The sequence below is a fragment of the Trematomus bernacchii genome, unplaced genomic scaffold (genome assembly GCF_902827165.1).
Source record: "Trematomus bernacchii unplaced genomic scaffold, fTreBer1.1, whole genome shotgun sequence".
In the NCBI taxonomy this organism is placed as follows: Eukaryota; Metazoa; Chordata; class Actinopteri; order Perciformes; family Nototheniidae; genus Trematomus; species Trematomus bernacchii.
The window spans coordinates 63,547-79,850 of record NW_022987632.1 but is presented as its reverse complement, the minus strand read 5'-3'; the positions used below and the strand labels follow the sequence as shown (position 1 = coordinate 79,850).

Here is a 16,304-nt window from a genome sequence, read left to right as displayed (position 1 = left end):
TTGTAACCAATGGGTTAAACAGGGAGGAGGCGGGATTCGCCCTCGCGTCCTGGCCGGAGAAAACACCTCTCTCCGCCGGGACGCTTCCTCCCACCGTCAGTCCACTCCTGGAGGACGGAGCTCCCCACCCGGTACCCCTTCGCTGCGGCGGAGCGGGGGTCGGAGCAGAAGCGCAGCAAAATACTTGAATATCTTATCCAGATATACAAGCCTCTCGCGGTCACGCGACAGCGGGGGCAGGCGCCTTCTCCCCTCTGCCCACCCGGCTGTCTGCGGAAGCAGATGGGCCGCTAGGCTATCCTCCAGCGGGGCACACCGGGACACTCCGTGTCTGAGTGCCCCTCCACCTTGAGGATTCCTGCCCAAGTAGCCACCGTAGCCTTCGTTTTCAGTGGCTCCCGCCACGTGGCTTCCACACACCGCCAGATATCCGGTAGGGGGGGTGAAACGAAGGCCGGCTGTGCTGGACGGCCCGCACCGTAGAAGCCCTGACGCAGGCAGCTCACCGGCCTCGGAGGTATCTGTGGGGGAAGTGGCAAGCCTGCACGCTCCGCCGCCCTAGCCATCACCGCCGAGAAGTCCTGACGAGCCGGCCTCTGCTGATGACCTTCCAGGCGGTCAGCGGAAATCACGGACGATGAGGTGTCATCATCGTCGTCCTCCTCTCCGATACCCGGACCCGTCCGGGCTGCTGGGATGGCGAAGACGAAGGGCACTCCCTGCACGAGGTCCTCCATCTCCACCACGTCGAGCTCTGGGCCCTCCACTGGCGAGACGTAACACCCCTCGAACACCGCCACTCTGTGCAGGCAGCTGGATCGGGTCAATAGCCGACAGGCGCTGCAGACTGCCGATGGTGGCAGGTTAATCACCGCGTGGCCAGACCCCAGACACTCGATACACCGAGTATGGGGATCATCACTTCTGACAGAACCCGGACACGAAGGACACGGGCGCTCCTCAGGTGAGTCCATATTCGATTGTCCGAAGAAAAACTTGTCCTTGTTACTTTCTATCCTGTTATCTCTCGCTCAGTTACTCAAATAGCTGCTTAGCTGAAAGAGAAAGGGATAGCAGTGAGCGGGCGAGGCCGCCTCTTATGCAGTGGATGCGCGCGCATTCAGGTAGGCCCGCCCAGGGGGCCGGCTACGGTTATGAGTCTCAGTGAAATAATGCGTGCATAGATAGGATCGAGGGGAGTACCCATAGAGTCCAGTAGAGGGTGGAGCCTGTGAGAGATATAACTGCCATTCACCCGCTGATAAAATACATTGGTCTGTACATTGATGTATGGCGATTGGTTAACTAAAAGGAAAAATAACTGGCCAGACATCATTCTGACAGTTTGTTTTATGACATTTGCAAATGCAAATTTAAAATAAACGAGATATTTAATAAAAAGGCTGAATATGCTTTGTTTAGACTGAAACAACCCTGTCTCCTCAAAATTACGTTCCCACAGTACTAAACTGCATTCTCAATTATGTTTAGCTAGAAAAGTATTTTCTCCCACATTAGGCCTACGTTTGTTTTGGACGCAACTCAAATACGTTTATTTTCTACATATATTTGCCATTTATTGTCTTGCTTTCCTACAATGCGCACGACCACGCACGGGGCTGCTATTAATTCGAACAATCTTGCTGGCATTTATCTTCTGGCCACAGTAGTTGCTTTAGTGAATTTTACACCCGGAAGACGTAAGTATTCTCTCTAATATCAATTGATTTTACAGTGATATCTGCACTACTCATCAACTCAAAGACACCAGATTATCCTTGTTAATTACACAACATTGATTGGTTTTAAATGTACAATGCTTTTGTGTTTTTCCCCTTCGATTCGGAGAAACAAATTGTTTAGGTTGGCCAAAGACACTACACTACCCATAATCCTCAGCTATCGTTTGGGACCAGTCCGCTTTGCTTGACAAACCCCGTGATTAGTCCTCAAGCTCTGTGATTGGATGTTGGAGCAGCAGTGCCCCTAGATTATTCCATATGAAAAAAACGTTTCGTAAAAGATAAAATCATACTTTAGTGCTTTCTTTACTCTTTGAAAGTCATCACATAAATGCATTGTAATAAATGGTTCGGCTGCATTACATATTAAACATCTGTCGTAGTTCTTTATTTATCGAGAGAGATTGGGCCTCACATGGACACCGGAAACTGTATTTTTCTTTACCGTTCTGTTTTAATTTCACAATAAAGTGAATAGTAATATTATGTTTGATATTATCATGTTTTATTAACTAGACCACTGGGTGATGTTAAGACCAACTTTTCTGTCAGTTTGGTGTTACAAATATCAAAACAATATATGTGTGGATAACAAAATACATCCGTCATAAACTAAACCGGTAACAGCAGTATAATTGATTGTGTTAACACTGTTTTTGAACCCGCACCACCTAGTGGTTAAAGCACGTTATTACATGTTTACAGTCATTGCAATGCAGGTAAGGTTGTGTTGCTAATCTTTGCTGCATGTTTTGTTGAATATGTTATATTTGATGAAAAAATTAAAATATTAAGAGTACATACAAAATAGGGGGAAAGTAGATAGATAAGTAATAGGGTCAATGATAGAAATATAGAATAGAAAATATCAAGAAGATACTGTAAGTGATCTCTACAATAAAACAGTTTAGTGCAGGATGTCCAAAGATATTAATAGGAGGATGTGCAAAACAGACAAACTAATTAGGATTTATTTAAGCATTAAATAATACTTTAGGTTAAGGTATTCTTTTAAATAAGAAAAAAGCTTTGGGGGTATCTACAGATAAATATTAAGCCTGACCCGTCTAATATATTGCAGTTTGTTTTGGGACTTGACAATCAACTTTCCTGCAATGTTAACTATGTTGAAGCACTTATTTGAACTGATATTATACATATTAATTATACTCTTATAAGATGTATGTAGATAGTATAAGAAATGTGCAGAATATGACAGTTTAATGGTGGAGGTACACACATATTGATAGATGTCTTGTAATGCACTGTTGAGGAACCTGCGACCTTTTCATTCATTGCATAACTACACCGTAGTTTTGTATATGATATGTCAATAAACCTTAGAACTTCTTGAAATCTTGAAAGGGATGTGCAAAATAGTCATTATATACAGTCTTTAATGAACTATTAGAGAATAACGAGTAATGAATATACTTGACCTCTTTAGTCTAAAAAATGAAATGATAAAAATGTAGCCTTGTCAAAATGTCGAGTTGTTAAGAGGGGAAACGTTCCTCTGGTGGAACTGCTAACAACAACTCTAAACACACAGAATTGTGTGTTTATAATGAAACAACCTTCCAAATCAGAATCTGAATTATGAGACTGTTTGACACAATTGGTTTTAACAGATTTATTCAAATCCAGACAGCAGTTTAGAACACTGAGACAATAAATAAATATAATGTTGTCTTATGAATGTGTGAAGGATTTAACTTTATCAAGAAATATTAAAATCTATTAAAAAAAGTATCAAGACAGAAGATTTGAACTACATCAATACCTGCTTATACAACCTGAAATCACAGTGATGCTGCTAAAAGAAATTTAAAAAAGTATGTCTGGTGTATAAAGAACCAACACAATCACAACACAACATAGTGCAAGGGCACAAAAGTAAAAAAGGATCAAACATGGCAAAAATCTTAAAAGGCCAAAATGTATCATGCATTATAGCCCTATGAAGATATATTTAGACAAGAGCAATATCTGGATTATCCTTATCATCTTAACATAAAAACTCCTGATCAAAAGCAAATAAAACAAATATTTTCAACCAAACCATTAAATCTAGTGTTATTGAAACTCAGATTAAATGAAAAGACGTGCCAGAAGATGATCCCCCTGTTTCAAGTAAAAACCCACAGATTCCTTTCCTATTATTCTTCTGGAAAAAATATGATAATAGACTAAATGAGATGTTTGTTTTGCACAGGTTTCCGTACATAAAACCTCCGAACTTGACATCACAGACGCCATCTGAGGGACTTCTAAATAACCCCCTACTAATAACATGACTCCTGCTCAAACAGCAAATAAAATCTGCAGATTCCCTTCAAAGTGCAAAAGCATACCAAAAAGGACCGACAGTGTTGATTGGCTGTAGTTTGAAGAAAGACTAACCCCTTTAGATTATTAAAGGTATTTGTTCACTGGGCAGCAGAGTGTGAGGTCAGTCCAGTTTCATTAAAATTCAAAATGTTGATAACCTGACATTTAGAAAGTCCTTTGACAGGTAGGTAAAGTTCCCTCATTATACCAGGGGATATTAGTTTGATGGTTTCCTTGGTGGTTGCTGCCTCTTCATCCTCTTCATGTGTTGAAGCTGTCATCATAGGAAGGGGGAGCCTCTGTAACAGACAGTCAACATCAGACCAGCTGCTTTTTACACTCACAATGTACACACACTGCTACACACACACACTGCTACACAGCACCCTGTCCACAAGTCAGCAGCGTCAGCCCTGTAAGCCTGCAGAGTGGAAACACACACAAACACACACACACTGCTAAAAGACTCTCAAACCTACAAAAAGAGTGCAAGGCAATGCAAAACTATAAGGATTGCAGTCATCTCCACAACAAAAGTAGTGTAAAACAATTAAAATGTGTTGTTGAGTTTGGAATGTTTATGCCTTAGCCCTAGTTGAAATTAGTTACATGTACCTTTAGGTTTACTACTGTAGTTAGGTATGAGTGCTGTAGTAGTGCATTATGGGGACAGGTGTTTCTATTGTTTTGAAAACACAATTTTAGTCTATTTGCCAGATGTGTGAGGACCCCAAAGTTTGATGATATAAATGAATAGTACACGTCCCCAGGACATAGAAACTGCTGGATGCTAATTTGCATAATTTTGGGCAATTTGCACAATTGGCTTAACCTGTTAAGCTCTGAGCCTGTTTTTCAGGTCTCAGGCTCGAAAATGCCATTCCCAGAACAAATACCATATCTTCCCTTCTAAAAGGGTTAAATTAATAATCTTTTTTCTCAAAGTAATGATAAACCTGTGAGTTGGATGTAGAAAAGTCAGAATCAATATAGATGTTTTTTATTTTAAAGAAAATTCAGATTTAACATAGTAAAAAACTGTAAATTATAGTGTCCGTCCAAGAATTCTTTTTTACTTATAGTGAAAACTACCCTTGGATGATGGGTTAGTAGACTAAAAGCTTTAGGAATCCAAAGTACAACATATAATAAGTACCCTGTATCAAGATTGATGCAAAACAAGTGACATTTGACCTTTTTAGAGAGGTTTAGCCAAAACCACCCCACCTCTGAGGTGATTTGGGTGAAAATGTTTTTTTTCCCATATCTCTGGCCCCCCTTAGTCGATTTTGATGGTCGACACCTCTTTCTGACCGTTAGAGCCAATAGAATCGAACGGGGATGCCCCCACACACACTCGTTGTGAAAACAAACGGTGAGGGCTTCGCGCATGCAGGTTTGCACCAGAGCGAACCTATCTTTAGCTCTGACATCTGGAAACGAAAAAGCTGTTTTATTGCTTATGGATTATCAGAAATCATTTCAAAGAGGACACAGACACATTGGATTAACCTATGGATTAACTGCAGCATCGTTTTTTATCGTTTTAATGCCATTGAAGACCAGTTTTGACCAAGGTAAGCCATGTTAGCTTTTGTAGCTACCTAGCGCCACATGTTTTGATGTAAGTTTTCGTTTATAGCGTCGCAAATGTTTATCACTGAGTGTTGAGGTGGGCACCCCCAGATTCTGTGTCTCCAGGAGATGCTAATCGATGGGTTGGCTGTGCATCTAGGATAAGTAATAAGGGAGTTATGAGTGAGTTTAGGTGCAGTGATAGGTTACATTTTTTCGCTCGTGGCTAATTCAGAGGCTGAGTGTTAGCATTGTGGGTTTTTTTTGGAAAAAAATATTAAAAAGATCAGTTAGCTGAGTTTCTTCCCGTTACATGGATATAAAACATTCATAGTTTATTAAATATTAAGATTCCTTAGACGTTGTTTCCTGCAAATGACGCGTTTATCCGCCCGGTACCGGGGGGGCGGTGCGTAAGAGGTTAAGTGGCATTCATTAGCATTTACAGACAATAGCTAAAGTATAGCGTCGACTCATTTTGACAGTTTGCGTGTGGTTTTTGAGCTACATTGAGGATGTTGAATCAATTTCTGATTTCTTTAATAAATAAATTGCAGTTTTGAGTCCCCTAAAACTTTGAAAACGACCCGAAATTCATAAAAATCATACTGTTAGTACAATTATTGGTTAAGACTGCCCTTTTTGATCCTGAAAATGTCAGGAATTGATTCAACATCCTCTATAACCCCCAAAACCACTCCAAAATTGCCCAAATCGGCCAAGCCATTTTTGAACTTTTGTCTGCATATGCTAATTAGTGCTAACTAATGCAACTTATGCTACTTGTACAAATTTTCCAACATATGCAGGTTAGCATCCAGCAGTTTCTATGTGCTGGGGACCCGTACTATACATTTCTAACATAAAACTTTGGGGTACATTCCTGGGTTCACAACTGGACTCTATGAGCTGCAAACAGACTATTCACCTTCTACAGGTTAATCCTTATTCAGCCTGGATGCTTCACCGTGTGCAGACTGACCTTGTGGATAAGCTGAGGCGCCGTAGTCTGGAGGCAGGATGAGTGGTGTTGGCATTAAGCTGGCGCTGCTCTCAGGGGGGTACGGTGCTGTGGCCCCCGTGGACCCAGGGGGGGCTGGGCTTGGCCCGTTGTGCTGCTGGTTCTGGGAGAAGAAGAGGCCGGGAGCGTAGCTGAAAGCATTGGGGGACACCAGCTGAGACTGGCGCTTGTTTGGAAGGCCATCGTTCATGGGAGCCCCCCCCTCGGCTCCCTGGGGTGAGTCAGCCGGAGGAGCACTGTGGGGGTTATGGGAGGACGCCCTGGAGCGAGGGGTGGGACGTGGACCAGGTTTGGGGGCAGTGCGAGGGGGCAGAGGGGGGGTGGTGGTGCTGGTGGAGGGGGGGTTAGCAGATTCTTGTGTGTCTTCAGCAGAACAGGCAGCAGCTGCTTTCTTAGAAGAGCGCAGCTTTTTGTCCAGCGAGACGTTCCCGATGTGGATGGGCAACATCAACATGACGTCTGGAGACTTCAGACAGACCTGAGCAATCACAAGAGAGGAAAACTGAATCATTCTCTACAAACCACTCCAATCAACTATTGATTTGATCATTGGGGCTATAGAATATCAGACATAAAAAATAAAAGGGCTTAATTTATATAAATATATATACATTTATTAAGCCCTTTTATTTTCAGACGGATTGATGATTATCAGGTTTTTTTTAACAGTTCTGTGTATAGACATTTTCAGGGCTGACAAGGATCAACAGTTACATTTTGTATGTTTTGTAATGACGACACTACTGCTACTTATATTATAATACAAATAAAAAGGAGAAACAAAATAGACTAAAAGAAAAAAGTCCTGATATTAAAAATCGAACATTAATTGATAAAAACATTTTTAAAGTATTAACAACAATAATGTTTTCCCCTTGCAATTCATCTGGAAACCTTAACATAAAATAAAAAAGGAACACAAATGAATCACAAGCAGACTGGTATAAAGATGATTTTTAGTGTTGAGCAGGATATTCATTCAGTAGGAAACTGGTACTTCCAAAATAAAAGTTAAACAGGAATAGAAATTGCTGGTCCAACTATATTATAGTTAGAGGATGTATTTTAAACCTATTTTGCTCCATATGACTATGGCAACTGAGTAATTGAGTAAAGTAAATACATTCACTAAGTAAGAAAACCAAAAGTACATAAACAATATTGTTTTGTAAAATTGACTACCAAAGGATGATGGCATATCTTACTTTGACATAATAGTCCATCTTGATAAGATCACAGCCAATGAGGGAGGACTGAGGAAGAGGAGGGACGATGATCTGCTCCTTCCACTCCGACTCCTTGCCAGCCTTCACCACTCCGCCCTCCACCTCCGCTATGGTCCTCACATCGTGGGTGGGCCTCTTCGTCTCATAGGTCACTCTCTGAAACACACACGGAGGTTCATGAAGGCAGCAACATATGTGCATTATACCAAAGGACAGTATCTCCTCACAGGTGTTTATAGTTGAGCTAACGAGCTATGAAGAGATCAAAGGTTTGCATTGTTCTGAATAACAGATAAACCTCTTACATGTGAACGTTTTGTGGAAGAACGATAACAGATATCTGTGAAATTTCAAAACGTGAAGCATGTCAAGGAAGTTGAGTATCTGAAGTGTAATTTTTGTGTACTTTCGGGTTAATAATGTGGCCTTTTTGGCAATTTAACTAAAGGTGTGCGGCTGCTGCTGTGAGGAAATATCAGCCTGAAATTACAATGGGTTTTAATGGAGACATGTTGAACGTTTTTGTCACTTCATGCCCTCAAGAGGCATTTTGTTTAATTATTTTTGCTTAATTATTTGGCATTTTTCAAGCTACGAGATGTTTTCCTACGTTTGTCATGACAAATTATGTCTCAAGAATGTAGGGTTTGGGAATTATGGCAGTTTTAAAAAAATATATATGAAGGCAAATTTCAAGATTTCCTCCACTCTAGCTGTGACATCACGCACTCTAGTTAATGTTAAAATCTGAAGAAAACCTCTTTACCAAGGTCTGGACAATGTTTAATATCTCTAAAAGTAAGAATCAGATTTAAAAGTTGTGTTACACGAATAATGTCAGAAAGATGTGTAACATTTTTGGAAAGTTTTTTGGAAAGTTGGAATGAGGTTTCTGAGTGAAAGTATGAATGAACAGTTAGCAGTTGAAGTCGCATGAAGATTTGTTGAAGTCTGAAGAATGTCTCCATTGACTTCCATGTTAAAAATGTGATGTATTATGGGATGTATCTCTGGAATTATGAAAGTTATGAATGATAAAAGTAATAGCCATCGATTCCCGACCGAGCTGAACGTTTTGATGTTTGAACGGAGTTTCTGCGATGTTGAATGTGGGAGAAGACGGACAAAATAATTGGATGGAATAATAATAAGAATTTTGTCCGTAGCATAACATATAGTTGGAATGCTGTATCGGCATTCCCACTAAATAAAACAATAATACAATTTAAAATTGCCTGGACCATGTTCGGACCACACACAGGGTCTATGGCAGCAAGGCCGGCTAATGCTTATGGCATTGACATTGAATTACATTTCCTCACCAGAGGGAAGCTTTTGCAAGGCATTAAAAAAAAGATCACCACATCACATCTATTAGCCAGGCAGAAACAGAGGGAGGATGTTTGGACTTCCAATTGAGAAGCATTCTGCGACGGGCCAACAGGGCGGTGAAAGAGACAATATCTGCTGTCTGGAGGTTAATGAGGACAAATCTTTAGGGACACCAACGATGGCATCAGGGTAATCTTGAGAACATCTGGGAGGGTTTTGCAGATTAAATGCCAATCATTTTGCAATTTGGGACACTGGGCAAACATATGACTAAGGTCACACAGGATGAGATGGCTTCCGTCACATGTGTCAATTACATTCGGGTATATTTTGGATAGCCTCGATTTGGAAAAGTGTAACATATGTAGGATTTAGAACTGTATGAGCCCAAGACGAGCGTATAAGGTGAAAGTTGGCACTCGATCAGATATATTATCCCACCACTCTTCAGATAATTAAATGTTCAATTCCTGCTCCAAAACCGTGTTTGTCTTGTTCATAGAATAGGCATCTATTGACATAATGAATGAATAGATGTGGGAGATGGACCCCCTCTGTCTGGGCATCCAACGGCAGTTTAAACTACCGTTGCAGGAAAGACAGCCGGCCAAAATCACCGACTGTGTGAACGTGAAAATTAATAGAATATCACCTCCCATCTTCAGAGCAATCTGACTATTATAACATTAACGTTAAGAAAGCTTACTTAAATATCTGCCACAACATAAGTAACCGGATCAAAGTAACATTACGTAGCCTCCAGTCCGCGGCACTGTGAGTGCAGACGTCGATGTGTCCCATTATCATTCATATCACATCATAATGTATCATATATTTCCTTATTTGAGTCAGCTTCTTGAGCCGTAACTGGCGTGCAACACTCACAGTGTCACATACTGTATGCAGAAGTATTATTTTAAGCAACACATTAAGTTGACGAAACACTCGAGTCAAATGTAATTAAAGTCAGATCCACTCGTGTCTTAGACGGGGCAGCAGTGATATCATAAAACTGTTAATGAACGTATTCAAACACTTTTTCTTTTACCAGCAGTATTCACCTTGCAGCTGCAACTATGTGGCTTTGATCCTGGATAAAGTGTTTAAGTCATGGATGTTTAAAGTTTAACGTCTTCATATTTGTCTAATATTAGTTGACTTTTCATTCAGGAAATATATGACGCGCTGCGCTGTCAGTACACGGCTTGTCCATGTTTGTGATTGGTCGAACACTCCAAAGACCACCCCTTTTATGTGAACGCGCACCTAACTAGATAGGACACGGCTGGCTTGAGTGATCGGGTTGATAGCCAGCGTCGTAGGACCGTTTAGCGAGAGCGTTTTTTTTTTTTAATTTAGTCAACCGGATAACTCAAAACATATCCAGGATATGTTTAACTAGATTCGTAGTATACCCCCCAGGTTAGCCGTTCAGCATAAGTTACCATGGAGATCTAGCCCGCTAAAAAGAGAACCAGCGCCATAGGACCGGAAACCCAGAGTTTACCCTGAAGTTAGCTCGCTAAGCGAAAATCCGGCTTCGTAGTACAGGCCTCAGGAAGTCAGCATGAGTTTTACCAGTGACTCCAACAAAGAGCTAATTATTCTAGGAGACTTTAACATCAACTGGAATGACAAACAAAATAGAAAGAACTTAAAACGGATCATGGATAAACACAACTTAATACAACTAATGGATGAACCGACTAGAATAACCAAAACCTCCAAGACTATGATAGATTTATTATTTACAAACAAAGCTGACAGAATTAGGGATGCTCCGATCGATCGGCCGCCGATCGATATCGGCCCATATTCACTCTCTGCCGATCGATCGGTGCTCTCTATAAATGCCGATCGGGAGAGCCGATCACATGACGTAAAATACATGACACTTTTGTCTGTGCGCGGCAAAACAAGCTCGCCAAAATGGCTTCACCAGTCTGGCAGTATTTTAAGGTGTCCGAAAAAGACGGTATGCAACGTGTGTGAAGCAGAAATTCTGCAGCTCCACCCGCTGTGACGGACCGGTGAGCGGAGCAAAACACACAAGAGTTAGACCTAACACACTAAGCTATTTTATCTACCTCTGGAACAAGCTAAACTAGTTATAAATATATTTATTCTTCACTGTCGGGCAGGGGCGTCGCCTGGACCTGGAAACATTCGGGGCTTAGCCCACAGTGGCGGTGTAGGTACCAGAATCTGTTCGGGGTTCGTTACGCTTACCAATGACGTCACGTATTGGCTGTACAGCAACCCAAGAGGACATTTTACACGGCCAAATTCCGCAAAGAATATAAAAAAATAACAATCGACAGTACTGTAAACATATTATGTAAATAACTCAATTTGTGTTCTGTGAAACTGAAAAGGATATTACATTGTTTTTTGTTACTTTCGTCACAGTTGTATGTCTTAAATGTAATTTAGGTTAACTTCCTGTGCTTTTATTTTGAAGGCGAGTTTAGGCTGTTGACAGGAAGTTGTTGCTATGGAAACAACATGACGGAGAAAAAATTATATCTTCTACATATAAAGACGTAGAAAGTAAAGAATAACGTGGCCTACCAGATCTGTTACAACGAAGGCTGTTTACAGCATTCCACTATAGTTCTTTGAATCTTTATTAGTGCGAATGCTGTGCCACAGCATTCCACTATAGTACTTAAATTCTTTATTCTTCCCCTTAATTAGTGCGAATGCTGTGCCACAGCATTCCACTATAGTACTTCACAGTGTCACTGACACTGTTATTCACATTGATGGATATAATGTATTCAGAGCTGATCGTAAGGGCAGAGCTGGTGGTGTTGCAATATACACTGCTGAGAAACTACAATGCTCTGTCCTTCACTCAATTTCAATTCCAAGGCAATTTGAGTTGCTAGCAGTCCAAATAACTATAGCAAATGCTCCTCTCACTGTTATTGGCTGTTATAGGCCTCCATCGGCCATCATGGATGCAACTACTAGCCTTACTGAATTTTTGTCTAAGTTTTCTTCTGAAATCATTTTATTGGGTGATTTAAATTGGGACTGGTTAAGTGATAAATCTTCACAGTTTAAGCAGGTTTGTGATTCTTTGAACTTAACTCAGCTTATTGATAGTCCCACTAGAATAAACCCTGCCAAACCCAATAACGATACCCTTATAGATGTCATTCTAACAAATGCAGCTCATAAGTATGTGTCTGTTGGTGTTTTTCCTAATGATATCAGTGACCATTGCACTATCGCTTGCGTTAGGTGCACTAAGTTGCCCAAAGCCAAGGGCCTTATTGTGCTCAGGCGCTGCTTCAAACACTTCTCTGAGCAGGCTTTCCTACACGATCTGGCGGAGGTTAAATGGCACTTCACAGCGTTAATTCCATCTGTTGATGTTGCTGTCCAATTTTTTATTGATCACTTTTTATCAATTATTAATAGACATGCCCCCCTTAGAAAATTCAGAGTTAAGAATAGGAACACTCCATGGTTTACTAGAGAACTATCTGATCTCATTCATGATCGAAATAAGCAATGGTCCTTAGCTAGAAAGTCTAACACTAGTGAGTGTGGCTTCTTTTTCGTGTCCTCAGAAATAAATGTTCTGCCCTTATTAAAAAAGCTAAAGCTGATTACTATCTGAGCTTAACCACTGATTGTTTTAATGACCATTCCAAATTCTGGAAAACAATTAAATCACTTCAGAACAAGAAGGTTTCTAGTTTCCCACAAAAACTGAAGGTCAGTGATTCTTTTATTTCAGATTCAGATGGTATGTCTAATGCCTTTAATGCTCACTTCAAAAAGGCTGGTCACATTTTTGATGAGCAAAGTCATGACTCTCTAAATGGTCGTACTCACAGCCATAGTCAAGAGTTGAACTCCCCTGTTTTTGATTTCGCTTATTTCTCGGTCTCTGAAGTCTTACAGGGTTTGCACTCGATTGATCCTAAAAAGTCTGCCGGGCCTGACGGCCTTGACCCGTTCTTTTTAAAAATTGCAGCTCAGATGATAGCACAACCAGTAACTGATATTTTTAATCTCTCCCTGTCCACTCACACACTGCCAGCTGTGTGGAAGCAAGCTCTGGTATCGCCCCTCTTGAAAGCTGGTGATCCCACGGAGTTGAATAACTATCGTCCTATCTCAAATCTTTCTGTGTTATCAAAGATTCTTGAGTCCCTTGTTTCTACTCAGCTAAAACTTTTTTTAAATTCACACAACATCCTTAACCCTATGCAATCTGGATTCAGATCAAAGCACAGTACTGTGACTGCCAGTCTGAAAGTCTTAGACGATATTAAGGCTGCTTTGGATAAGAAATCAGTTTGTGTTGCATTGTTTATTGACCTAGCCAAAGCATTTGACACTGTAGATCACCACATTATGTCTAATGTTATGTTGGTGTCTCGTTTCGGTCACAATGCCATTTGCTGGTTTCAGAGTTATCTAACCGACCGTACTCAATGCGTCAGGTTGGGTAGTACTGTCTCTGACCCTGTCACCTTGGAGAAGGGAGTTCCACAGGGCTCTATCTTGGGGCCCTTGCTCTTTTTATTATATGTAAACAATATTTGTAATCAGATGCAATTTTCTACCTATCATATGTATGCTGATGACACTATTGTATACTCGTGTGCTCCTTCTCTGGATATGGCCGTTTCCAATTTAAAATCAGATTTTATCACGCTGCAGCATGCGCTTCTTGATTCTAAACTGCTATTGAACAGTAAGAAAACCAAAGCAATGCTTTTTGCTCCCAAGTCAGCGTCCTCCTCTTGCCTCTCCATTGACACCCTTGATGGCGTTTCTGTTGAGTTTGTTGATACCTACAAATATCTGGGCTTTTGGTTGGACAGTAATCTGAACTTTAAACACCATATTGAAGTTTTAACAAAGAAATTGAAATTCACTCTTGGCTTCCTTTTCAGATTTAAATGTTGTTTTTCAATTTCATCCCGTAAAAGGTTGGTCTCTGGCTTATTCCTGTCCCAGCTGGACTACGGTGATACCATTTATAGATTTGCCTGTCCCACTGTTTTGGCCAAACTTGACCCACTTTACCATGCTGCACTGCGTTATATATCAAATGCACTCTATAGGACTCATCATTGCACACTGTATAGCCTAACTGGATGGTCCACACTATGCGTAGGATGCAGCACTGGTTTTTATTAATGTATAAAGCCATTTTAGGTAAGCTTCCACTCTACATATGTGTCAGATTTGCCCCAGTTTGTGACTCTTACAACCTCAGATCCAGTGCCTGGATACGGTTCCAGGTTCCTACTGTACGGACTGAGGCTGGAAAAAGGAGTCTTTCTTATTATGGTCCTTGGTCTTGGAATGACCTTCAATCACGCCTTAAACTGAGGGCACTTGTCTCTATATCATGTTTTAAATTGAAGTTGTCTGAAGTCCTCACCACCAGCTGCTCTTGCAGTAACAAGTAGTGTACTTTTTTTATTGTCCTAATGTGCACAATGTAGTGACTGCTTTTTCGTCTTTTGTTTTCTTTGTTATGTTCTCTGTATTTTATATGTTTGTGTTATGTGTTATGTGTTATGTGTAACGTTGCTGCCTTCTTGGCCAGGTCAGCATTGAAAATGAGATTTTATCTCAATGTTTTTATCTGGTTAAATAAAGGTTAAATAAAAAAAATAAATAAAACTTCAAATCTTTATTCTTTCCGCTTAAAATTATTATTATTTCAGCCAATACTTTGGCTCTCCATAACTTCAGCTTATTTTCAGCTACAGAAACCATTCAAATATCAAACTATTCAGCCTGTTCAGGAATCGATGGGAAACCTTCAACTTTTTAAAAATATTTTATACTTTTTGAAATATTCAGCTTTTTAAACTCTTTTTTTTTAACATTGAAGTCAATGGGAGATGCCTTCAAATCCTCTTTTCCTACACTTTGCGCCAAATGCTACTCCTTCCACATACTTTCAGCTAGACACTTCATTCCAACTTTCAAATGATCACAAGACCTTCAGCTATTCAAAATAGATTTTTATTTTTTATATCTTTTACACTTTTTGAGATAATTAACTTTGTTTGGAGCTTGGTCGAGAGGCCTTTTTCAGATTTTAACATTAGTGTGGATGGAGCAGCTCGTTAAGTCTAGAGTGCTTTGATCTCAAAACAGAGTGCAGCAGTTCTTCAAATTCTCCCCCAAAAATGTTTTAAACTTGCCATAATTCCCAAACCCTACACTCCTCAGACATATTTTTTCATGAAAAACGTAGGAAAACCTCTCCTAGTTTGGAAAATTAAAAAAAATTACGAAGAAATATTAAACAAAATGCCTCTTGAGGGCATGAAGAGACAAAAAGTCCACCTAGCTCCCAATTGATTCCCATGTTAAATCTTTCCGGAACTTTCTTCAGAACAGAGAGAAGTACACTTTAGACAAACTGCTCCCATCTCCACATTTTACACACAAAACCAAAAAAAAACAACATATTGGGTTCATTGGGGTTCCCTGATGCTCACAGTCTGGTAATTTTTTGATAGGAGCCATAGTTTTTGAACAGGTGGCAAAATTGTCAGATATAATCCTCAATGCATTCTTAATGGGACTCAGTGCTGCAGTTGGTAAATCGTCATAAGTCGTCACCATGGTAACCTTTCATCTCTGGGTTTACACACACAGGTGTTTGTAAACATTCATTCACTACTACTTACATTTAATATCTTTATTTAACTCCTTCAGCCTAATTTCAGCTGCAGGAACCATTCAAATATCAAACTATTCAGCCTTTTCAGCACATGATGGGGAAACTTTCAACTTTTTCCAAATATGTTATACTTTTTAAAACATTCAGCTTTTTAAAGTCTTTTTTTAACATGGAAGTCATTGCAATGCATTTGAGCTGTAACAATTTGATTCAAATCATTTCACTTTTCTGCATTTCTCTGCTAAGTTCAGCAACACACTGACTTGGTCTCTGTAGTTAAAAGCAGCTACCATTCAGCCAATAACATATTCAGCTTTTTCTGCATTTTCAGCTAAATTCAGCCACAAATGTTCACAGTTTACAGCATTCGCACGCATTTTCTGCAGGAAATGCATTTCCTAGTA

At 40.2% G+C, this 16,304-nt stretch overlaps 1 protein-coding gene across 2 annotated transcripts in view; it reads right to left on the bottom strand.

The window, feature by feature from the left end:
• Positions 1-3,360: 3,360 nt before the first annotated feature.
• Positions 3,361-16,304, bottom strand: part of arrdc1a (arrestin domain containing 1a) — a 40,773-nt gene continuing 27,829 nt past the window's right edge. The window contains exons 6-8 of one of the 2 annotated variants that reach the window (XM_034133048.1): positions 7,875-8,051; positions 6,631-7,147; positions 3,361-4,372 (exon numbers count right to left, since the gene is read on the bottom strand). In XM_034133048.1, coding sequence (XP_033988939.1) covers positions 4,335-4,372; positions 6,631-7,147; positions 7,875-8,051 — 732 coding nt within the window. In that variant the 3' untranslated portion in view covers positions 3,361-4,334. The other variant, XM_034133049.1, reaches the window with a different exon arrangement.